The sequence below is a fragment of the Helicoverpa zea genome, chromosome 31 (assembly GCF_022581195.2).
Source record: "Helicoverpa zea isolate HzStark_Cry1AcR chromosome 31, ilHelZeax1.1, whole genome shotgun sequence".
NCBI classification, from domain to species: domain Eukaryota; kingdom Metazoa; phylum Arthropoda; class Insecta; order Lepidoptera; family Noctuidae; genus Helicoverpa; species Helicoverpa zea.
The window spans coordinates 18,414,789-18,440,679 of record NC_061482.1 but is presented as its reverse complement, the minus strand read 5'-3'; the positions used below and the strand labels follow the sequence as shown (position 1 = coordinate 18,440,679).

The window sequence follows — 25,891 nt, the reverse complement described above, 5'->3', positions numbered from 1 at the left end:
AGTCCCAGGTTGAAGATTTTTGCCTGATGTCTTCACAAAATGCAATGATGCAAAATATAGGTCCTATAACACTCTGTCGAACATTGCTATTAAAATCAACAGTGGAATTATGAAGTGGCCACCGAGTGACAATATCTAAATGATCGGTCGCGGCGCGCCCCGAACTGTCGGTACCGACGCTAACATGACGTGATGACAGGCTAATCACTTTACTATCATAATGCAACAGAGGAGAAATTATAAAGTGTACATAGTGTTTAAGATGTTTTTTTAACTCGCTCTTGATTTAGTCCACGTTACAACGGATTTCTAAGTCAAAAAAAGGCACATCAGAATTGAGGACCGCCTTTCTATGTCTGGTCAAAAGACATTTCATTCTCATATTTTTCGTACAACTTCATATCTATACAAACAGCTCAATACAAAAAGAAAATACTACAAAAATAAACCAACTGATTTTCATTCACTATCAAACCATCATACGATAATTCTCATGAAAATGAACGCGATAATCTTTCAATCAACTACTGTGTTCACTTAGAGAGTATGTGAAAACAGAAAAGTAATGACAAACAATCATTACAAGACATTACTTGTTTACTTACTTCACGACAAAACAAATCACGTCCAGCCTGTGTCTTAGCAACAGCTATGTTAAGCAAGGCTAGGTGCGGATGGGTGACCATCGTGTTATAACGGTTCGTCTGTGTTTGAAAAGGCACGTTAGAACATCTTTGGCAGCCCTTACGGGTAGTTAAAAGCCAGCTAGTCTGATAACCAATCTTACCAAGGGGTTTAAGGTTGCCCGGGTAACTCGGTTCAGTAGGTAATGTAATGGGTTCCGTAGGCAGTCGCTATTTGAGAAAACATAAGCCAAGGCAAGATGATGACGTAAAAAACGTCAATAAAAATATGTCAATTAAAAATCCAAATTAAAATGACCTAATTTCGGGTCTTCAAATCTAAACTCCTTTGTACCAAAAACGCTGTTCTTATTCAAGCCACGCCAATGGCCAATGTTTATAAAATACTCGTGTTCGACACTTCCATTCACAATGCATCCCACTTTTAGACGGCAGCACAGTCTATCTTAAGGTGCCTAGCTCATAATCTAATTCAACGTTCACGTCTGGATATAACATGATAAACGTTTAAGCAGCTTCCTCCGATAGCCACAACTTAATAATAATCTCGTTAAGTTTTGCCACCTAGAATAACTTAGAGTAAACGGGGTTAGTAATTTTGCAGTTTACGGAGCCTCGTGCCGTGACTTCCAAGTTTGCTAAGCAGTGTAAATATAGGAAAACAAGAACCACGAAAGTAGGAAGGAATTAATGAAGACAAAACAAAGACTGCAAAGTTCTTGAAAGGCGAAATGAAAACGCGAATGAAGATGAGCAAGTTGGAACAAGCTTGAATAGTAAATCATACGCTAATATTTGAATCGCATAGAACTTCAAGTGAAGTAGGAACATGTAGGATATACGACCTCTGTAGCAAAGTGTCTCTATAAGAAGGAGATATCGAACACTAATAACCTACTTATTAATAGAAACTCATATTTAATCCAGCAAAAATTTTGGTATGTTCTGTAAAGCTACAAGTAAAATAACAACTTAAAAAAACTATGAAAGCCAACCTTCGTCACAATTAAATTCCCTTGGGAAATCATAGCAAAACAAAGTATGGTAGCTACCGAAAATATCATGAATAAGTAACGAGAAACACATTAAGCCTACAAATATACCGCACACGTCAATAGTAAATGGGTAAGGCTTCTATAAAAACTATTATTTCGTAGCTATAATTTATTCCACTTTTGTCATAATAGGTGCCACTAGAAATATTTTTATTGACGATAAACGAAACGTGATTAGTTATTAATCATTTTCTTTAAAAATAGATACACGAAAAACCTTAAAAAAATTAAGTGTTCCATCATCATATAAAACAAGTTGTCAGTTACACTTCCTAAGAAACGAAACATTTAATTTTCTAAATTCCAATATAGCGAAACCAATTACAACAAAATAAACACAACAAAAAAAACTGACTCTTGAAACATTGAAGATTTCTCATTTAAAGAAGCTAGATACAATAAGTACCAATTCATAATGTCATCTACAGCAAATGAAACTATTCAGCAAGTCAAAGATAAAACCACAGGTACGATTAACGGAAAGAACATTTTCAATTTTATCAAAGTCTTTAAAAGCCAAAGGGATGTCGATAAAAATAGCCACAAATGCAACAAAGAAAAAACAATCAGATAGCCATGGCAGGAGTTTTATTCTCTCAGTTATTGGACCACAGACAAGAAGCTAATCGGCTTATCGGCCAGCCTTCAAACTACCGCTGCTGACAACGATCTAACGAACAGATTTTCCAATAAACATCTGCTTCATACTTGAAATTCTTTTTTTAAAAAAGCTACTGAAGTTGCAACTGAGACTTTAATTGTTGAAGATGCAATGTACTTTACGTTTGGATTTTGCTTAAGCCTTTGATCAGGTTACCTCGGAATTAAAATGACAATTGCAGATAAAGATGTTAGTCTTTGAGAAAAGAAAATGGTTGTTTGATTCTTTTAATGAACATTACCAAGGACTTTGGTTACTTTGACTTTGTCTTAGCGAATGAGGAAAAAAAATTACTTGACTTATAGTATCACTACTACACAAATCGATTCATTAATAAAGTTACTTGAAAAACGGGAATAAGTTTTGAACATACTGCCTCCAATTATAACTTAGAATTTCAAAACATCATCTATCTAGCCTTTTTTCGACTAAGTTGGAGTCAGCTTACAGTCTAACCAGATACAACTGAGTAACATTGTTTCACATGGATCGACCTGAATGAACTCAATCTAGATACCCAAGTTTTTCAATATCATAATCAAATCGTTTATATGGCTGTACCGATTATCATAAAAGATATATGATGTGACGTCATTTTTGCGTGCGTCTATAATCAATACACCATTGGCCATTCGACATTAACTTGTAAGTATTTCTGGTCACATCGCTGCCTTGTCCATGACCTTTGACAACAAGTCTTTATGTAAGACTTCGTACACTGAGAGCAAATAAATTGGGTCACCGGGAACGAACGTATTTCGGAAAGTAGCAGCTTAAATGTCAATATTACTGTTCCTTTTAAAGTCAAAGTGAAGTCTAAGATAAAATCTTTATTGAAAATAGACCCATTACATTTGCTCTCAGTTAACGTATAATAAAGAAAAGCCAATTCGGTTTAGGAATAGGATTATTATTCATCATTTTGTCTCCCTGTTTTAACATCTGTCCTAAAATAGTAACTCTAATTGCGGTTCTATAAATAGAATTTAGGCACAAAGTGAACAAAGCGAAACCGCAACGAGTTTTCAAATCAATAGTACCTGGGTAATTCATAATTTAATTACAGTAACCCATGATTCCATCCAGTGTGTGGTTTTACTGCACTTAATTGCAATCGATACCTGCATTATCAGAAAAAATAAGCAATTTAAACTTTACTGCATTCAATATAGGGTTCACTTTGTTGCGAATAAAGAAATAAAGATGATTGAAGCTCAAATGTTTCAATTTTTAATAGGATTCGTCACATCAAAATAAGATCATAGTTACCTATTGATTGAAGTGGGATAAGCAGTTAAAGTTAGGGAAGGCAACCAACTTAAACCTAGTGAGATTATATTTTATTTATTCCTTTATTTTCTTTATTTCAACAATACTTATAAACTAGTATATAAAATTGTATAAAGTCTAGTTGCTTGTCACACCTCTATGCATATACAGTACAAACAATCTCTTAAAAAAATATTTTCTTACGTAAATATCAATTAATTCGAAGTACAAAGTCAAGTATGCGAAAACAATAGAAAGTCATAATTATTTAACAAGTGACTATTATTACTCGAACATTCCACAAGCCTTTTGTACATAGTTTATAAAATATTTAAACCTAACATTCTTGAACTGTCGTCATTTAGTTTACTATTTAAACCATACTATAGGACATACCACAATGCTCTAGATACTAATTATCAACTTGAATGAATGTTACATTGTCTCTTCAAAACACTCTACCTGCTCTGCGCTATTGGATAAATTAAAAACATTGTTTCTTTTCCTAACGTAGTAACTAAAGGAAGATAGCTCACATTTTGAAAAATAATGAATTGGGGACAAAACACAATTTTAGAAATCATTTGTATGTTGTATGAGAGCGTCAAATGTCGCATTGTAAATCTCCTTAGTAGAAATAAGTACACCAACACGGTTTTCCTCACTGAGAACAAGGAAACCGTCAGTAACACAAGTACGTATAATGTCGCACGCATTATGTCTAACCATAATTACTGCTCTGGCAATTATTTCGCCAACACAATCAATGTTAAGTGTCGCCCATTCACAATCGTTATTTTAAATATATTTTTGGTGAATCCCTTTTGTGTCTGGTCACGTATCTTATTTAGTGTCTCGAGAGTGCCTGACAACGTCCCGCACAATGGACCCATCTCCGATCAGTATAAAAATATACCTTTTAACACCGTCAAGATTTACTTTAAGCATATAATTGTTCACCACTTAACCATTGATTGTTTAATCAACTGTTTTCTTCGTCTGCAATGTGATTAAATTCAAGTTAGTCTCCATCTTAAGGTTCGTTCTCTGCTCTAGAACAAAATTGAAACGGTGAAACAATTATCCGTCTATCTGTGTCTCAAGTGCAACAAAGAATTGTTGAAGGAACTTGATTTATAAGAAATGCGCGAAGCGTGCGATTTAATTTATCTTCATAATTAAAAGTGGGAATTACGAGTTAATTAATATTGTCTGGAGAACATTCTATCTTCTTAACCGGTAATGTTTTAAACGCGAATCTTTGTATGTGTGGATGTTTGTTCCGCTTTGACAGAAAAAATATCCAATAGATTTTGTTAATACTTGGTGTAATATAGCTCATACATTAAATAACATGTGGGCTACTTTTTATCCATGTGCGGAAAGTAGTTCCCTCGGGACGTGTGTGAAACCGCAAGTACAGCTAGTGTATGATAAAGGAAAGTTCCCGTATCTCCGCCACTATGACAAACATTGGTCGTTCAATAGTCTGCACGTCAGGGCATTGTTGCGACGAGCAGGTGTCCACATTGTTTGTCCGTCAACTGCTTAGCTTGTTATACGATAATTGTTGTATACTCGCCTCGATCTAATTGAAGTAGTAATCAACTTCCCAGATAATGTTTATCAGAAAAAGTTAGTAGTTTTACGTTGTAGTTTTAGAAGCCATCTCATCCTATAACGTCGGATTTTAGAGTTTCACTATTATGTAAATAATACCTCGAATCTTAATTATACACTCGAAAAACATGAACGTCTGTCAAAGTCGGGTAAAATACGAGAAAATGAGTAAATATTAACGAGTATTCCGAAGCCACTAATCAAAGCAATGGCAAAACATAAAAAAACAATCTTTCATTTCCCACGTTAATATCAGTCTATTTATCAACATTTCCTCTTTTACGGGCAAAGCACAACAGATGAAAAAGTCTCGCATTTGCACAAATAAGCTTTGCGAATGAAAAACTAAACATGCTCAAAGGATACGGAAAATGTGAAATTGCAAAATCAAAACCGACGCAAATACGGCTAAAACATTATTTACTCCATAACAAGCTGGCTTCGGATCTATGAGCAAACACACTGCACAACTATGTATATAAGTTTACATATTTTAACGTTTGTAAACAGGAGTAGTAGTACGGTCGTTTTACGTGAATTAAGGAACTTTGGCAAACGCACGGTAAAGTTACACATTAGTCCCGTATAGACGATTTGCGTTTGAGTTTCCACGCCATGGATATTTCATGAATCCCAGCTTAGTTGGCTAAACTAAATATAGCTTGGAGTCTGTGTTTAGTTTTACCTGAACCGAAACTTTGTCTATTTTGGTTGATAATGTTTGTATTCATGAACAGGAACTAGCTTATGCCAGTGGTTTCAACTGCATCCTGTGGAATAGTACTGAAAAAAATTTCAAACTGTTCAAAAAACTTTTCAGATTTATAACATTATTATAGAAGTATAGAGAAATGATTCTGAATTTATTATGTAACTATTAAAAAACTTATGTGAGAAAATATGATTTTACATTCGATTGAAAAAAAATAGGGCACTGCGACTTATTATTATAAGGATAATGATGAACTTACATTTCTAGGAATAGAACAGCACTTGCAAAATTATGACAAAATTCACACGTTTTCAAGTACGAAAACATCATTACTAATGCAAAAAGGTTTCGAATGACTTTCAAAGTTGCAACATATCATTTATAGAAACAGTTAGGTACAGTGTTTGCACTGTATTTGTCATAACTTTTACACAGTTCGCGTGACATTTTTATTTGCCTGACAATTTAATATAAGATATACCTACCTACAAATGCAGCTCTAGTACCTACTATTCTTTTTTAAAATAGTAGTAGAATTTATTTTATTTATTTTCATACATACTACATACTAGTATTTATTCACAAAATATTTACATTAATTGAAAAAAAAAAAAGAAAACTTATATATATTTGTACAACTTAAAACTAATACAGTGCATCAAAAAATTGCTCCTCATCGCTGTCACAAGGTAATGTACCCAAAACACTGGCAGCATTGCCACGTTGGATGGCAATGCTCAACCTCTGTGCGAAATAAAAAAAAATATATATCCCAGTAGGTAATAAGTTCTATAATATAATATTTATTTTCCAGTGTAAAACAGTACTTCAACTTTAAAGAAACCATAGGTAAATCGACATTTACATAACTAACTTCATTCTTAGCAGAATATTTCAATGGCAATATTTTTGAGTTAAATCTAAGCTCACTTTAAAATAGAAATGAATTTCCGAATGCAGCAAAATCAAGGGGAAAAACAATTATAGTGCCGATATGAAGGCAATCCTTGTCTACAGTGGTCAAATTATTAATTCAGTTGCCGTCAATCGGTAATACGTGAAGTGTGGTTAAGCTGTCACTTTACGAGCTGCGTTGACAGCTTATCATTATTAAATCTTTAGAATGAACGATAGAATACGGAAATCCAAGAAAATGCCAGTAATTTAAAGTCGTATTACGTACTATTAATTGGTATCGAAATATTTTTTTTCTTAAAAAAAAAATCTTTAAATTGCGTCATCTGCACAGATAACATACTTTTCGATTTACGTCATTTCGAAAAATGAAAGATTTTATTTTCAAACTGACTCGAATTGCATGCACTGCAGTGTATACCTGTAACAGGAAATTGTAGTCGCTGCGTTTGACAGCAAGTGTACACAGAGCAGATGGCAATAAAAATATTATCTACGTATATTGGTTTCTTACAAAGGCTGGATTTCCTTCGCATGACAAGCAAAAGACGTTCATATGTAGGTAATATGGACTTTACTTCTTGTATATGGTTATTAAGTAGCATAATTATAGCTTTTCTCGATAAAAAGGCTATTTAATACGGAAGGATTTTTTTAATCAGACCAAAAGTTTAATTAGCGCGTTCAACTAAATAGACTGTCAAACTTAATTACAAGTCTTGGGTAAACTCGTGCATCCACTTCATACCTTTAGTCACTATATTACTACATATTTTACTCTTGTTGAACATTTCATTTTTTATTGTCGAAAACTATGCTCTTGAAGTATATTTTCAAATGCTTGCTTTGTTTATTGAGAAAACGGTGAGCAAATGTTTTTTTTTTTCTATTGTCTCTCGATGACACTTCAAGTATCTTTAAGTTCTTCAATATTTTAGTGTAATTTACACCCATGCAAAACCGAGGGGCTTTTTTAGTTTTCCTTTATACCACTCAAGTTGTTCTCCCATTGTTGCAGTGTAACAATGGTTCTGCCGAACAGCACGATGGGACGTGCTCTGACGAGCCGGTTCCTCGCCCCGAGGAAGAAGATCGCTGCCTGCCTTCTCTTGCTACTGTTCGTCGTCTTCACCATCGTGATCTTCACGTCTGCCAGTGGTAAGTTCTACAATACTTGCAACTTTTTTTTACTTAGAGCATTTAATCAGCTGGAGCCACTATGAGCAGAAATCTCTTTGCTATAAAGTCAGCTTGGAACGCAACAAAAAAGTGATAGCTCACTCATGAATTTTTATTTTATTTTATTACTAGCTTTCGCCCGCGGTTTCACCCGCGTCCCGTAGCCGGATGGTGACAAAAACTATCCTAAAACCTTCTCCCGGGTCTAAGTCCTCCACTCTAATTTTCAGCCAAATCGGTCAAGCCGTTTTCATGTTATGTCGTGACAACGGAAAGCGGGTTTCATTTATATATACATATATAGATTTATTAGTGTACCCGTATACTGCAGACTAAACAATCAGTCGACAGTTGGCCCGATGGTTGGAAAATATATTTGTTTAGTGAAAAGCGCAATTCAATTAAAGATTCCAGTCGGTCTTATACCGGTCAAATACCTCACCGTTGTAATTTGCGCACTTGTATTCTTCTCCATATTGAGTTATGAGCCCAAACAAACTATCGGCCGACTAAAAGTTGCAGCGTGCTTGTACTTTAGTCTCTTAATAAAAAAATAGCCGTGCAGAATGAGGGGTATCTATCCTTGTCCTGACAGATATCTTTTCTATGCACGGAGATCAAACACTCCATTGGCCTACTTCCCATTTAATTGTTCAATAATTTTATGGGAAAAAAATGGAGGACATTTATTTTCTATTGTTTTATATACATACATCGATGTTCTTTTTGAAATTTATTTGGCAGAGGAACGGCATGCCGGTGGCATCTCCGATTGGTTAAATGCTCTAGAGTTAAAAAAAGATAAGGAATATCTGTTCATTTGATTAAGGATTTCAACATATCAATAATGACCATCGGTTTATAGGAACGTTTCAGTAAGATAAACGTTAAAATAAATGCAACAATGTTCATTATAGGTACCTACGCTATCCAATAGGCTAGTTTCCTAAAAAATAATAATTAGTCCGTCTTGTAGATTGTCCAAAATTAAGCGATACGTATTTTTTCTTTTTTAAATTGGATCAGAACTTGTTAAGATATAGCGTGTTAAAGTTGAGTGTGACGTCACAAGTTGCTACAATTTTCAGGACACTGTGACGTAAAAGGCCCCCACTCCTAATTTTTGAAGTGTATTATCATTGTCATTTTATGTTTAATTAAAAAAAGAAAAAATACGTATCCAATATTATTTGATTATCTAAAAAGCGGACTAAATATTATTTCATTATTTCGACCCTGGAAACTACCCTATTCTTTCAGATCACTAATTTTCACTAGTTGCTGCTAGAACATGCTGGCTTCCTCACATTTTCTTAACAAATTGAATAAAGTGAAATACGCGCGTTGCTTAATGAGGTTGTTTATGAGCAGCGCCCCAACTGCCTTGACCTACGTCACTACAATATTATCATATACTTGCGTATGAACTAACTCGAGCTTGCATTCATCTCATTTTATAATGCGAGCTGTTGTAGCTCAGCTCTAACGAGATGCTAGGAAACATATTTATATTACACCAACATCATTTTACTTTCCTAGATTATACGTTACACGACTCAAGGTTGTTTTGAATCTACACCATTAGGGAAAGACAATTTATCATTTTTGCTTCTGAGCTAAGGAACTACATCTCAAGAACAGGCTGACAGAAATAATAGTTAGCAATAAAAACAAACAAGTTCATTTGTTTAGCCCTGATAACCGAAACTTCATAATAACACGTTCTAAACTGTATGCGCGTGAACAGTTCATATGCCGTTGAACCTAATATCCTCATTTGGATAGGTCTGTCCGGTGTTAGGATACTCCAGACAGCTAAACTGTACTACCTTCGGGTTCCAATTACCGGCTGCCACTCTCGTTTTTGTCACATGCCGGCGTCAACGCGCGTCAAATGAATCGATTGTCATATCGATCTATTTGTTATTCGATTTTCATCAGAATGGATCGAATCGGATGTGGTGCGGTGTTTCTTGATTAGTAGGGAATAGCAAGGTCTTATGTTTTGGAAATCAATGGAAGAGGTCAAAGTACCGAAGGACGTCTTATGACTGAAATGATGATGATGAAATTCAGATACTTACATTGAAACATAATCATGACATGTTTTCACAAAAAGAGACGTATTTACGTACACTGGCACCTTTTGTAAGTGTGCAGATGTTTCTGGAACATATTTCATAAAGGGGCTATTTTCGCACAAAAGGAGTGCATCCGATGCATGTGAATATGTGTCAAATGTCATTCGAACTGAAAGCATCTTATCAGTTGCTTTGTTCAGGTTTTAGCAAGTATAATGTATTCGGATTTAACTCAGTTGCAAAACGGTAGGTATTGAATCCTTGTTCCATAAATGCAGGAGTGGACGCATTATTTCAGCTTGTAGAACCTATACTTTTTATTGAATATCAAATTAAGGAACAAAATAAGATCATGTGCTTATAGCCCGGTCAAATAACAAAAATTCCCGGAAAGCTGAATTTTGGTGGAGAGCTTGGGTTTATCATTATAAATAAAATATTAAAAGTCCCCATCGATCCCATGTGTGCGTCAAATTTATTCGAGGTTAAATGTCAAAATTTTAGGTTTTTTTTTTTTTTTCGAAACCAGTAAGTTTTATCAAAAAAGAACATCAGACCAAAGTTGTAGATCTTAATATTTTCTACAAAAATGCCATCAAAGTTTTCTCCTATATGTTACCATTCCTGAGATATCGCGATTCAAAGAGTCACACTACACATGATATGCACATATGAGCAACGTATATACGAGGGCTTTGAGTGTCAGACTCTTACTGACTAAAGACCGTCGTGTTCCGTCGTAAGCCTTTTATGTACCAGGGCCGCAGTAACTCTGTCGAACAATCCCGCAGCGCCGGCAGGCCTTGGCCCTGCTGGGCCCCGCTGGGGTTGCTGACATCGCTTGGAGGAGCGCGTGGAACAACGCGCGCCGCCGACACGGGTCCTTTTTTCTATTAACTAGACATAAGCGATGAGCCAACCGAACTCACCGCCCACAGACCCAAGCCTACGGTGGCCGGGAGTCATCTCGCGATACCCGGCGACCTTAGTGTCTGCCTGGTCCAGCGCGGCGGCCGAGATGAGAGGTGCGAACTCTTTGTCGTTCCGCCTCCTCTGACTGCTTCGCAGAAGTAGGCAACAGTATCCCATTCCCTCTCTTCCCGGACCATGGCCTGAACCAGGGCCGGACGCGAGAAGTCGCCGCCGCCTCGACGAGGACCCGACGGTGCTCTTCCCACGCAGGGCACACCTGGACTGTGTGATCCACCTTGCCTTTGGGGCTGTCCCGAGCTATTCCTCAAAGAGGGACTTACCGCCACTATGGTGGCGTGCCCTAATTTATAACATCATGAGTAAATTAAACAGAGATAAAGTTAGGAGTTAGGAGTTTACAGTTTAACTTTCAGTTGCATTGTATAATTTTGTCAGCTTACTATTGTTATGTAATAGACTGTTTGATAATATTACTTTTTAAAAGAGTATCTATGGAGTTTCTTACCGGTCCTTCTCCATGAGACCAACTTTTTGGAACCGGGCAAATAGTGTGACGTTTCATAGGAGCCTACAAAGCCTCAGTGACAAGCCACGCGAAAACCCGCCATTACCCAAGATAATATCAAGGCTATGCGGCAGTTAATTCTCGCAAACCAACATGTAACATACCGTGACATAGATCCGTGGTCATAACGATTTTTTTATATTCCCCAAAATTAAGCAAAGTCTTTGTGGTCAACGTTTCAGCACACCTGAAAAAGCTGTTGACTCATACAAATGGGCCATTTTGACTACCCCCACTTCAGAATGGAATAAATGTTTCAAGAACTGGTTTTAATGCGTGCAAAAGTGCATTAAATATCGCGGAGAATTCTTTGAAAAACGATAAATGGTATCAGCCTATTAGATTGTCTTTACTTATTTCAAACGACACAACTTAAAAGGCAGCCCTCATATATATGTGGCTTATATGTGCATATTATGTGTAGTGTGACTCTTTGAATCGCGATATCTCAGGAATAGTAACATTTAGGAGAAAACTTTTGATGGCATTTTTGTAGAAAATATTAAGATCTACAACTTTGGTCTGATGTTCTTTTTTGATAAAACTTACCGTTTTTGAAAAAAAAAATCAAGAAACCTAAAATTTCGACATTTAACCCCGAATAACTTTTGACGCACACATGGGATCGATGGGGACTTTTAATATTTTATTAATAATGATAAACCCAAGCTCTCCACCAAAATTCAGCTTTCCGGGAATTTTTGTTATATTAAATGTCTATTTTGACCGGGCTATTAGCCTTTTCCCAACTATGTTAGTTTTGCCTTCCAGTCTAACCGAATGCATCTGAGTACCAGTTACTGTCTCAGTAGCTTCTGACTACCCGTAAAAACTGCCAACGATGTTCAAATGACAGCAAGGAACAAAATGAATAGTCATCTAAAAATACTTACACGAATCCGAATTGAGAACCTCCTGCTTTTTAAGAAATCAGTTATAAATTGTGAAAACTCCTTACCTTACTTTAAAAGACATGGCAATGAAAAGGTTTTTTCTTTCCTCGTTTATAGCAAACTTATTATTAGTTACGTTACATTATGCGTTGTCAGTTGTGTGCAAAAGTTTCTATGGGGGATGTACATAGTAATTACGAGTGCGGTTACTGTTGTACCAGGTCGCTGCAGCTGACATATGGTCGCCGTTTATTATAACGAGATGGTTAAACAGTAGTTCGCTTTTAATATTGTGCTTGTAGTTTTAGTTGAGTTTATTTTTTCTAATTAGTTTTTTGTTTTTTATTCTTGATAAGGTTCAAATTAAGGCTTGTAATGTCTTTTTTTCATTCCTGTGTAAGTTTCTACGTGGTGAAAATAGTACATCAATAGTGAAAGTTCAGCCTTTAAGGTTTTAAAATATTTATTCTTCTTTGAGAAAGTTTACCTCTTAAACGATTTAGTATTTAGTTATTAGTCAGCTTAATGAATGGTTTTACCATGGGTTTGTGATTATGGCGAATTTAGTTTATTGATAAAATACAGCTATTATTGATTTCACAGTTTCGTCACTATATTGATATCAAACTAAACTGCTAAAACTATTTCGGCAGAATTCGATTTATGATTTAACAAAACATTGATAAGAAAGACTGAAATCTTTACTGGGATGTCAGTAGATTAAATAAGATAGGGAGTCGCTCCATATAAAACTCAGTTTAGACTGACAAAACAAGATGCTCAACAATTTATTATTGCATCTTCACTCACGGTCTACAATAGCAGTAGACCTAAAGATAGAAAACAATTTGTGTCTCCAAAACTAAAATTAGCGAGCTAACTTTGTAAAATCAATAATTTTCAGGAATAGAATGAACGTGTCAAACGTAAGCTGGAACAATTGACCGGCGATAACCCTTGCGCGAATGGAGACGAATGAATAATGAATAAGCCTTTCACTGCATTAGTTCACTGCATCAGGAACTCGCCATATGTCCCTAATACCATTACTAGTAATCATGTTCCATGAAAAGCCTTCGGAAATGTCTTTGTCTCCAATTTCCGCTTTACAAGAATAAAATTTGAAAAATGTCAATTTAATTTTATGAGCTTATATAGACGCTAAGATCCGAGCAGTCTCGGGCCCAGACTCCAAGAAAAAGGAGCGGGAAAGAAGAAAATTCCGAAGAATTTCGTAATTCAAACATCACGTCTCCGCCCTTTAAATTGCATCCCCTGAGCAAAATTTCTCCTGAGAAGAATTCTACTGGATTCTTAAAACTTCCGTCTCCCCTTTGATGCAGTCTGGCGATTACATAGGGGCATCAGTTTGCCCAGTTAGATTAAGGAGATCAAATAGACAGACACGGGTTTTCAGTTTATTAAACTGCAAGTTGGCCCTACAGTTGAAAAGTTCTGTTAGGCAGATAATGACTCAGAAAGAAGTTATGAAAACGTGTCATATTTGTTAGCAGTCTGCTGTATTTACTAATCCTGAAATTTTATTAATTTTAAAATTGCTCGCCTGCTTAGATACCACGCCTGAAAAAGATAATTAATCTGAAAAACTGGCGACAAAGTATAGGTTGATATTCTTCCACACTGTAGCGACAAGTCAATGACCTGTCTATGCAGCGGTCAGCTATTTTCATCGTCCCTTTATTCGGTACCTATCTACTGCAATTTTATTTAACCTAATTCTATAAAAAGGTTCTCGGACGTTGAACGTATGAAAACCTGTAAAAAAATGAAACTTCTTTATTTTATTGTTTAGAGTTTACGGAAAAGATTCTTTCCTTTCACAACTAGAGTTTGTTTGTTAATTGATTTATTTATTAGGCGTTCACAGTTAGAAGGCATAGCGGATTTAGATCTTTACGGATTTAGATAGAACCTTGTAGATAGCGGTAGACTATTTTGACTTAACTATTTTATCCTAACCTCAAGACAAAAAGAAAACTACATATCTATTTTACTTAACCTGTTAAGTAAAATAGATATGTAGTTTTCTAAATTCCAGTTAACTGTCGTCGATAATTTTCATATTAAATACGGTCGGTAAAACAACATCTATATACATACACATACATGTTGTCTGCCAATCTGACTGTCTGACGTCAGACCATGACGTCGCGACACCTGACGCGGAGGTAACGAAAGTTAAATATAAACAGTTATTAAGTATTAATACAGTTAAAGCTAGGCGAGATGACAGCGCTTTCAAGCTGGGAGATTTTCACCGTAAAAATGGTTCGTAGTGTCAAAACAATTGACATCTGGTGGCACGAAAGATGAGGCGTGAAGCCACGTGACAGAGTTCTTCGGTTCGAATGTTTTCATGTGAACTCGCTAGGTTTTGCTATTCAAAAATCCGCTAGAATTCAGCTGTGAGATATATTTTTGTTGAGTGTCTATTGCAATACAAGCTGTTGAATGCGGTTTGTCCAACGTCACAAAGTTACCATATCCCTCAGCCGGTTAAAAGAAGCCTATACGTTATTCTGATGTATAGGTGTTTTTTTTACAATTACAAAGATTTAAAATGGATTCATCTCATTCAAACATTCACGTTATCTTTATAAAGTATAGCTTTAGGTGTAATGCTGCGATAACTATGGCTATCCAATCGCTAACCCAAACTGACATTTGTTAGGTACTCTCAGGGTTGATACAAATATTAGGGCTGTGCTACACTGAAAAATATTTTTCTAATGCTAAACTGCAATGTTCAAGATCAGAGAAGAATTTTTACTTATTTTGTCGTAACATTTTGTCGTAACTGATGTATTTTTATCTTCACTTCTCCAAGAAGACTGAAAATGTTCTCGTCTGATCATCAGTCTATCTTCAGACTTCGCGAATTCACAAAAATTGCAATTTCACTGACACAATTTTTGGGAATAACAAAACTGTGAATAGCATATATCCTTACCGTGAGAGTTTACAATTGAAAGAACGAAGTTGTAACGATATACGAACGATATTTACTAACAAGCAAACTTTGTATGTAACTGTGTTCTGATTTATAACACTCCATGTTAGTTTTGGCAAACAACAAAATTAACTATGTTGAATTTTATTTCTAAGCATGCATATATTTCTATGCAAAACAATATGTCAATTTTTCATTCCAAATTAACGAAATGTTTTTAAGCCCCGCTTTCACACCAAACCTATTGATTTAAATTGAATTTAATACATGGATGGGCAAAGCCTAAGCAATGACAATGGCCACTTTTTGCCCGGTTGCGGGACAAGTTATGTCAGAATGCGGGTAAAACCGCGACGAACAACCAGTATAAATATAAATACCAAGTACGCAAGATCACTCATGAACAATATCAAAAAACAAAACGTTCGGAATTTCTCGTTGGAATTGTTCCAAAATACAAAAACCGGCTTACGTCATTTTTGACCGAAAGTACTCCAATGTGTAATGTTATTGAATAGTAGCAAAGTTTTGTACATTATCTCTACATCACGTCACTTTAACGTGACGTCATCAAAGTTGGGAGGTGTGGATGTTTGTCACTCTTTCACAAAAATAACTAAAAAGAACTTGATGAAACTTTAAAAAGGCCTCGAATATAATTTCGTTAATAATCAGTAATTTAATAAGCAGTGAAACAATCAGTACTCAAAGTAATTTAAATGGGCTCTTTACAAACCTTTCATTGTGTATTCACAAATTAATTTTTGATCCGATCGTTTTAATATTCCCCTTATCGAAGCATCTATGTCTAAATGACAGGGTGCCTAGATTATCAGACAGCAAGGGCGATGATAGTATACTGACCTCCCCTCCTCCCCCTCCTATTCCAATTAACGTTGTTATTTATTAGTCTGCCACTCCGTCACCTTCGCGTTTTTCCCTTGGGACTGCACACAAGTATAACATAAGCTTTATATGTATTGCAAAAATATTGAGTTGGGGTGGCAACTGTTGTTTATTTTCTTTTAGGGGTTTCAAACCGTGGAGGGAAAAAACAATCCTTCGATCGTTGTTCGTTTGTCAAGACTTTTTTATTCGAGACTAGCCGGTTTCCCGCGGTCTCACCCGCGTCCCGTTGGAGATACTGCCCGCACTGGGATAAAATATAGCCTATATTACTCGCAGATAATATAGCTTTCTAATGGTGAAAGAATATTTAAAATCGGTGCAGTAGTTTTTGAGTTTATCCATTATAACCAAACAAACAAACAAAGTTTTCCTCTTTATAATATTAGTATAGATTATGAAAGTGTACAGTACCCATTCGATTTTGGAAAGTTATGTTTGTGCTTCACGGAATTATCTGGTGCACTAATCTGACACACACTACCACTTTTTTATATTACCATCATACTCTTAGTCGAAAAGCCTCTTATTCTAAGAAGTCTTCAGAAACCTTCGTCCGAGGTCAGGTGCAAAGATGAGGGGCAGATTCTAAGATCTTGAAAGCGATACCGAATTTTTATTCGGAACATTATTCTCTAATTCTCCGGCTCTCAATCCCAATGTACTCCAGTTATCGTGATAAAATATCCGAAGCGTCATCAGCATTTTGATATCATAAAATATGCTAACGTATTTACTTCCCTTTTTTTCTGTATTAAAAAAACTGCATTCAAAAAAACATTGACAAACTTTATTCGTCTGGGTATTTTCTTTTCATTGATTTAACACCAAAATTAAAAAATCATTTTCAACCATACGTATATTTTGTCTGGCAGCTCGTCTCCAACGCGAGGAGCACATGGAAGAAATGATAGCAGAAATGCAATCACACCTGCAGTTTCTGGAAGCACAGTACAGAGGAAGGCAGGAAGATGTGATCTCCTTACAGGTAAGTGTAGTATTGAAATAAACACTCAGACAAATTATCACTAGATTCACGAGAGAAGACAGCGTCTTAAAAGCAGGCTAAGGAGGCTTCAAATATTTAGTCCTACATACTTACTTTTGGTACTGGTCAATTAACGACTAAAAAATGTCTACACCTACTATAAAAGTTGCAGCTTTTTTTTTTGTAAATCCTCAAATTTTTCCGAACAGGCGAAAGTGTTTTCCGACCGTGGTAACAGTACTCCGAATCACGTGACTGCGCAAGAAGCAGCTCACCTGGCGGCAACCATGACTCCTGCATTGACAGCACTTCTGAAGAACATGACCGGTAAGTCTGATGGATTCTATACTGCTGTGCTCATCATTATAACCATGGGACATCGACTACTGGACAAGGCCGTCTACATATCATCTACTACTGGACAAAGGCCATTGATTTCCGAGGGGTTGGATGCGGCCTGCGTCCATCGAGTACTAATGACCTTTGCGGCTAATATTGCGAATTAATCTGTACATCAGTTTATCTGAGCGATCATATTTTTTTTATCCTGTGTGGTCTTTTTATCTTATGGATTATTTTTGTGCGCGCTTTATCTTAAGTATGTACTGTACAGGTTTCACCAAAATCAAATGCGGTTCATCACGACTCGATATTATGTCATCGAGATCTGTCAAAGTTTCTTCAAAGGTTTTTAAATCAGCCAAGGTCACAAAATAAGATGGCTTTCGATGGTCATCGGATCTTATAATGGACATTAGTTATCCTATAATTAAATAGTTATATTAGTTAATTACTTATATATGTAAGCAGTATGCGAACTTGATGAAAAGCGCTGCCAATGTCTTACTTCGACGCAATGCAAATTCGTGCTGTGCATATTTTGTAGCCATAGCTTTATTCCTAGGTATTTTATAGTTAAGTATTAACTATATTAGTGTGCTGAGCTTTAATTGGTGTAATTGCTTACCAATAGACTTTATTCAGGTACATTAAAAATCAACATTTCTGTCGTCAAAGTCCTGAGTGCAAACTGTTCTAGTTACATAGACACCCTCTAATAACTCGACGAATAATTACTACCGTAGAAATAATAATTTGTCTAACGACCAGGCCTAACACTGACGTTGCACGCAGTTGTTCCCACGCCTTAGTATGAGAGCCTTGCACCCAGAGTGGTGCTTTGTCGAATAGCTATCGTCTTTTGTCCGACTCCAGACAATTATGAAATGACCTATGATTTTCCCCGTAATGATGCATCCAGAATATTACTTGAATTCGAAAATTTGGTGTTCATTATTTAACAGAATATGCATCACGAGGTATTAATTAATGAACAGACGTACGAAATGATTGTTATGTTGGTCTGTAGTTTTGTTTTCCATTCTAATGAGCGATGGGTAATGAATTCCGCGGAACTAACGAGCATCATTAAAACTGAAAGCAACTAACTGAGATTTTATAACATACTGATGATTTCGGAACAAAGTTCCCCTACGTACCAGGGGGAGTAGTACTCGCACACAGGTAAATGGTACCTAGATATGTGGTGTTCGGATTTAGCCTACGCGCACCCTGTAGACTTAATGTAGCGTCGGCTAACTGTTGGCCCGGGTGGTTGGAACAAATATTTTTTTAAAATCGTGAATTCAATCAAAGTTTTAAGTCTGTCTGAAACCGGACCCAATACCTTATAGTTGTTACGTGTGCACTTCCTCTTGATACTGATTTATGAGCCTAAGCCGACTATCGGGCGACTAAATGTTCGTGGTGAGCGCGTACTCTTAACAACACATAACTTCTTTAGGTAGTTTATACCTTCTTGAGTAGACAGAGTTAGAAATGAAAGGTTTCATTACCGACCGCTTGGCTAATATACGAGCGCTGCACACGTTCTAATTTAATTGTCATGCATCTGCAAATGTTTCGTAATCATAGAAAATCGATGATTCCAGGGTTTCAAGTATTTTATGACTAGGTACTGAACTTCATCCGTGACAGAAAGATAGTTTTTAGATCACCTATAAATAATTTGGCTAGAATTATCCCCTACCTATACCAGATTAACCGTTTTCTGAATGTAAAAAACTTTGTTAGACTTAGAATCTCATAGCAATAGTTACGTTTTTAGTTAGTAGTATGCTAAGTCAAGAGACTGCAAGAAACTTTAGCCTAAGCAACCTACTTAAATATTCTTGAAGACGACTCCAATGAACTTGGTGACTTTGAACACTTGCAAATAGAAATAGAATACAACTTTGAATTTTAGATAGTGAATTTCTGCCCGTGGTTCAACCACATCCCGAGGGAAACACTTCCTGCACATGGATAAAAGCCTATAAGCTATTCTGTATATAAGCTATACCTACTAATGCCAAGTTTCATTAACATCCATCCAGTAGTTTTTGCGTGATAAACGAACAATCACTAGTACATAGGCACTTTCGCGTTCATAATATTGGAAGGATATTATGATGTAATTGCTACATCACTGAAAGTTTCATCAAAATCAGGAGATACAAACGTAAACACTCAAACTTTCGAGTTTTTAATTGTAATAGGTTCACTGACATCACTCTTTAAAAACTCATGAACATCATATAAAGACAAATGAGAACAGGCTGCAGCGAAGAATTCCATTACTTTGTTAGTTGTTATCATCGATGCAATGCTAGATATAGCTAATTCATTTCACGCATTGCTAACGAACAGTAATAGGTCTATGTTAAACTCATGGGCCATTGATGAAAATATTCATCAGTTTTTCGAAAAACTTCGGGTAACTACTTATGTAACGTATGATGACACACCATTTAATAGATTAACGAAATAGTTATATATATATATGTATTTAAGTAGTTTATGTTACTGATTATATATTGGTTATATCTTCTTTCTTTTTACACTGTCTATCTGTACCTATCTCTTCTATTCTAACTCTCCCATAACGGGCCTGCTGGAAGAAATTTCATTAGAGATAAGCTGTGCCCTTGTACAATTTTTCCTATTATTTATTGTTGTTTGTGTTTTATGTGTATAAAATTGTTAAATAAATAGTTAACAAAAATAAATAGTTAAATAGTAAGAGCAAGTAGTTGTTTTAGTTTAGCTATAATTTCATTCGATTTCAATCTTAATCGGTTTTGATCATCATCATTGTGAGCGCTGATCACTATCATCATTTTATATATAAAGCAGGTTCAACCTTGAAGCCAGATTTACAGATTAATTCGAAATATTATTTCTCATTTACGTCGGTTTTCGATGAAAATGTGTTCAATTATTTAATGCATTGGTAATTATTGCCGTCAGACTTTGGGTTCGATTCCCAGCATTGTACCTAGTAACAATGTCAAAGTCGAACTCCTTGAAGCTGTAAAAGCTTAGTAATTTAACAGTCATAGTCACCTAAAGCGACTTTAGTCACCGTATCTCGACCTTATGACCCAGTTACAAAGAAGACTTCCAAATTCTCAGGCTGTTCCATCATCAACTTATCAGGATTCGAGAGGTTCCAGATTACTATAGCGTCTACATTGGCACCCTCTCTCACCAGGTACCAGAACAGCAGCTGGCATTCACACCAAGAACCTGCAACAACTGAGAACTCCCTTCGTATACCAGCTCCTCCCTCACCTCATGAACAGCCCTTACAGCTTGAAGCCAGCATTCCACATGAGGGGGGGGCGATCCTTCTCCTACATCGTCGTAGGCGTACCAACAGTCAAGAGGGATAAAGAGAGCTACTTAATAGTTACACTCACTGTAAGTATCCAATTTGGACTTTATTTCAAGGAGCTAAAGTTGCATTTTGAATGGAGTGAATGCCAATAAAAGTGGCTGTGGGAGAAATCTTTGCTACTACGAGGGTAAGCCCTTGAGTATCCTCAATGTTCAACGTTCTGGCAATTGATTTGGAATAATGTGGAGAGTATCTTTTAGTCAATCGAATTCATTGAATTTACTACTAAATAGTACGTTGTCCAACTTGCAAAGTCTAAGTTTCCCTGAGATGATGAGACTCTTTTCCTAACAAAACATTATAGCTGCAGTTTCAAGTTTCAACGGTTTCAGGGGCAAAACGCAATTTAAAACTATTGTAGTTAACTTTACCTAGAACAGAGGTTAACTTTCCTGTACTGCAGTAATAAGAAAGTCAAACAAACTTTGATCCAGAACTCATTAAAAACAGGAAGATAGGTTACCGCTCTATAATATTATCAGCACTTAAGAAAATGATGCCCATTGAAGACAAAGCAAAGCTTTTCGCGATGAGCCAGGAACTTAAAGTGACCTAAATTCTTAAGCTGGAATTCTGTTCCACGCGATATACGGCTATGCATCAATAGTCGCATAGGGATGTATGGCACAATTTCTGAGTAATGCAGGAGACCTGGGCGGATTATGCACATTATAACTATCTATTATCAGCTCGGCAAAAAAAAACTCTTAATCGATTATATTAGTGCAACTGTTTGTGGTAGATCTTACGATTATGCATAGAGCGGCTGCATATAACGCATGCACGCGTTAGACGGAATTCCAGCTTTAACAAAACGCACCAAAAAAACTTAAATCCGCAAAACTTAATACTAAGACATGTTCACAGAATCTCATCAGTGGACTAACACCAGCTGATGTCAATGACACACTCATCGTCGTGATGGTCGGCGAGTCTGACCTCGAGTACGTCGTCAACACTGCCAGGACTATTGAAATAGCGTAAGTTAATATTCATACAAACATTATAATGCTGAAGAATTTGTTTGTTCGTAAGCACTAACTTTAGGAGCTATTTAGTTTTTTGACTACTGACGTGATGCGGATGAAACTGGAAGCTAATTATGTATATTTTAGACTTTCACGTCTTCTTTGGTTTAACATGGTAGTCTCTGAATAGCCACATGCACAATCCAAAAACTAGGCATTTTACCGGTGCTCAGGGTTTTCAATGGAGCTTAATTCATTACGAAAACGCATTTCATAAAATTCTGTTCTTCATAATTTACAACTTTTTCGGTAATGCTAATTAAGAGGCTTATTTAAAAAGCATTTTATTTTTTACACATCCACGTAGAAAAATGCGAATGAATAAACGCGTAAAGCAGAATATGAAGATATGAATCCGAATGACTGAAAAGCGTGCATTCAACATTAAAATTCGGAATTCTTTGTGGGTTTTCCTAGAAGTACCAATTTAATTTACAAAGCGAAAGGGGTTGGGTTGAATTGCACCATCGGTATTTACTAGGAGATTTCGTGTATATTCAAGCTAGGATCCATTCGGCCAATCCTGAACAAAGTTCATGTAACAAAGTGAGCGTCCGATGCGGTAGTCGAGTGCCCGTGGTTTGCTTCCCGCACGAAGAGATTTGTATAGCCACCAGCCACGAGGTATTTGCTCGCCAGTTTAGACAACTGTTGCCTACCCTCCTTTGTTTAAATTAACACCTGCCGGGTAACTTTGCGCTTTGAACGTATTTGCCGAAGTAGTGCATTGTTTTACGGAACTATGGAGCGCTGAAATGGATTAAATGCTTATGTACGATAGTTGTGTGTTAGTTGCAGGTTGGTTTAAACTTCTATTCAGTAATGTACTTAGTTTGCAGTGGCTTCACTCAATTTGCGTAATAACTAATCCGCGTATCGTACTTAAGTATATCCCGTAAACCGTAAACACCAAGTTTCAGACATTTTCCATTAAAGTTTTCCGAGAAAAGGTGACATGCCCATTCAAATCATTAAAGAAAATATACAAAAAAAAAACTTAAAATTTTAAAAAAAATCTTCACCAGGTTTCCAAAGCAAGTGGATAGTGGCCTCATAGAGGTCATAGCACCATCAGCAGCTTACTACCCCAACTTTGAAACTCTCCCCGTGACCTTGGGGGACTCCCACAAACGAGTTAAATGGAGGACAAAACAAAACTTAGACACAATATACTTAATGGCCTACGCACAATCTAAAGGCACCTTTTACCTGATGCTGGAAGATGATGTCATCGCTAAGAAGAACTATATTCAGGTGGGTTTAATGATGGTCTGTTTAAAATAGTTAGTTTATAAGTCCACGTACATACAAATAAGGGCGTAACTTTCCATAGGTTACAGCTAGAGATATGTACAAGATTAAATTTTCATCTCATCACCTTTTCGCATTTCATTGCCCCTAGGGAGATACCTGAGAAGACATTTGAATATTTTAAATACATAAACATATATATATTTTTTATATATTTTGTGTACAGTTGGCCAAGAAATTTGTCTACCAGTCTTAACAAAAGTATCTGCGTTATCTGCTGTTACTAAGGTACATACAAGAAATCGAACCATAACGCTTAAACGAATGCATCCGTAGGGATGTAGACCACGTTTTTGGGTGACTGTACCTAGCTCTAAAAACTACTGCATGTAACCAATTTATCACGAAACCACTCTTTATTTCTTCTTCTATATCTAACCTTCTTCTTTAAAAATGTTCCAGGAAATCAAGAGATACACAGCGTCGACCACCGTTGCCAATCCCCAGTGGCTGTTCATTGAATACTGCCACGTCGGAGGCATAGGCAAGCTGATCCGCTCAGCTGACCTCCTCCACTTCATCACTTACGTGCAGCTGTTCTACAACAACATGCCCATCGACTGGCTCCTCGAGAGCTACCTGGCTGACAGAGCCTGCACCATTGAAAAGACAGCTGTAAGTTTGTTGAAATAAAGACTACTTTTGATTATCATCTGACAGTGAATGTAAACCATTTGCTGGTCCTTCTTAAAAAAATAATTAAATCATCAATCAAGTAATTTGATAGGAATTGGAAAATAAGATGTTGGTGAGCACTTAAAACCGCAATAATGATTGTGTGAAATCATAAAAACTAAACAAGTGTAAAACAACGTCCTATTCTCTAATGATGGAAATGTTCATTTGACCCGTACTCGTAGTAAACAACAAGTTTTTTTATTGTTTGACTCAAGTACGGAGATTAATTAAAGTCCATAAAGTCCAACTGCAGCTCAATTGTCAATATTGATGTTGTGAAGTATATGGATACATTGACTTAATCGAATTAATTATTTGATTTAAATCGTAAAAGAGTAGTCTACTGAAATTGGAACTTGTTTTTTTTTTCAGAAAAAATGCCAACAAGCTAAAGAATCCATCCGGCCGAAATACAAGTCGTCACTGTTCCAACACATCGGCTTATACTCTTCACTGAAGGGGAAGATTCATAAAGTTAAGGTATGTAAAAATATAAATTATAAATTGTTATTTGTTAAAAACTAACCGTGCACAATAAGAAGGGTATCTCTCCGTGTACTGGAGGATATCTATTAAATGTACGCAGATCAAATACTCAGTCTTCTCCCCATTTCAATGTTCATTCCATCTTTCCATGGGAATTAACTGAAAGACATTTATTTTGTAATTTTTTTTGTGTACATCGATGATTTTCGGATATTCCATGTAACATTAATTTTGTCTTTTTACACTCCAGGATGTTCATTTTGGAACTGGACCTACGTTCTACCCGCACACGAACAACCCACCAGTGCATACCCTCAAGACGGATATACCAGAACTGCCAGGTCATACGTTGAGGAAGGCCTACCTTGGCCACACATACTTCTGGGGCGAGAAGCCGAAGAAGGGAGATTTGGTGGAGTTTTGGTTCGAAAGACCAGTCGCCCTATCTCAGTAAGTAGATCAAATCAATATTTTTTTATTATGGCATCACTCAGACTCATCCTAGAAGCAGAAAGCAAAAAAAGGAAAATAAATGTTCCTCCAGCCAATCAAACATAACTTCACTTATTAGACTGATAATAAACCTAAAGTGATACAACATAACTCATAAATTGCTTTGACCACCGCTTTTGTACATACGCCGTTTCATGATGAATCGCTTCGCACCACATAAGTACATGCAAATCATGTGCCATGCTGAAAGGTATCGCTCCATCTGAACACTCTTATAAAATTCCAAATTATTCCTCAAACTTACTCTTCAATAACAAGTAACTGTGGTTTCCAGCTACACTTTCCGGAGCGGCAATATTGAACATATAAAGGACAAGTTTTACCATACCAGTGTGGAAGTTTTACCAGTTAGAAACACGAATTTTACATCCGTTGGGGCCTTCGACGAGTTTGGTCTGGCTGAAGGCGACTTGAAGACAGGACTCATCTCTGCCATCCGGCTGAAAGTCAATAAGGACAGCACCTACTGGGTTATTCTTAGTGAGGCAAGTTTTTGCAACATCTGATAGTTAAGCGTAGGGACTCAATTACAAAAAAGTTCAATTTGGCTATAACTTCATGTAGAAATTGTTAATTAAAACGATGAGTATTTTTAACGCAAGGCAATTATAACAAAGGCAAAACAAGATCAAATCGTTAATGAAATTATTTTGGAACATCATGACGTAAACACCATTGTATCAGAATTTAAACTGACTTTGTACGAATTCACGAACTGTAATCAAGTACAACCGTGTTTTTAGA

The 25,891-nt window shown here is 36.3% G+C and overlaps 1 protein-coding gene across 1 annotated transcript in view; it reads left to right on the top strand.

The window, feature by feature from the left end:
* LOC124645411 (alpha-1,3-mannosyl-glycoprotein 4-beta-N-acetylglucosaminyltransferase A) overlaps nt 1–25,653 on the top strand; it is a 31,330-nt gene extending 5,677 nt beyond the window's left edge. Inside the window, exons 2-11 of the mRNA XM_047185216.1 lie at nt 7,895–8,034; nt 17,280–17,392; nt 17,602–17,719; nt 20,946–21,154; nt 21,999–22,111; nt 23,185–23,413; nt 23,873–24,085; nt 24,521–24,628; nt 24,885–25,084; nt 25,422–25,653. Coding sequence (XP_047041172.1) covers nt 7,902–8,034; nt 17,280–17,392; nt 17,602–17,719; nt 20,946–21,154; nt 21,999–22,111; nt 23,185–23,413; nt 23,873–24,085; nt 24,521–24,628; nt 24,885–25,084; nt 25,422–25,653 — 1,668 coding nt within the window. The 5' untranslated portion in view covers nt 7,895–7,901. The remainder of the gene's footprint in view (nt 1–7,894; nt 8,035–17,279; nt 17,393–17,601; nt 17,720–20,945; nt 21,155–21,998; nt 22,112–23,184; nt 23,414–23,872; nt 24,086–24,520; nt 24,629–24,884; nt 25,085–25,421) is intronic.
* Nucleotides 25,654–25,891: the final 238 nt, after the last annotated feature.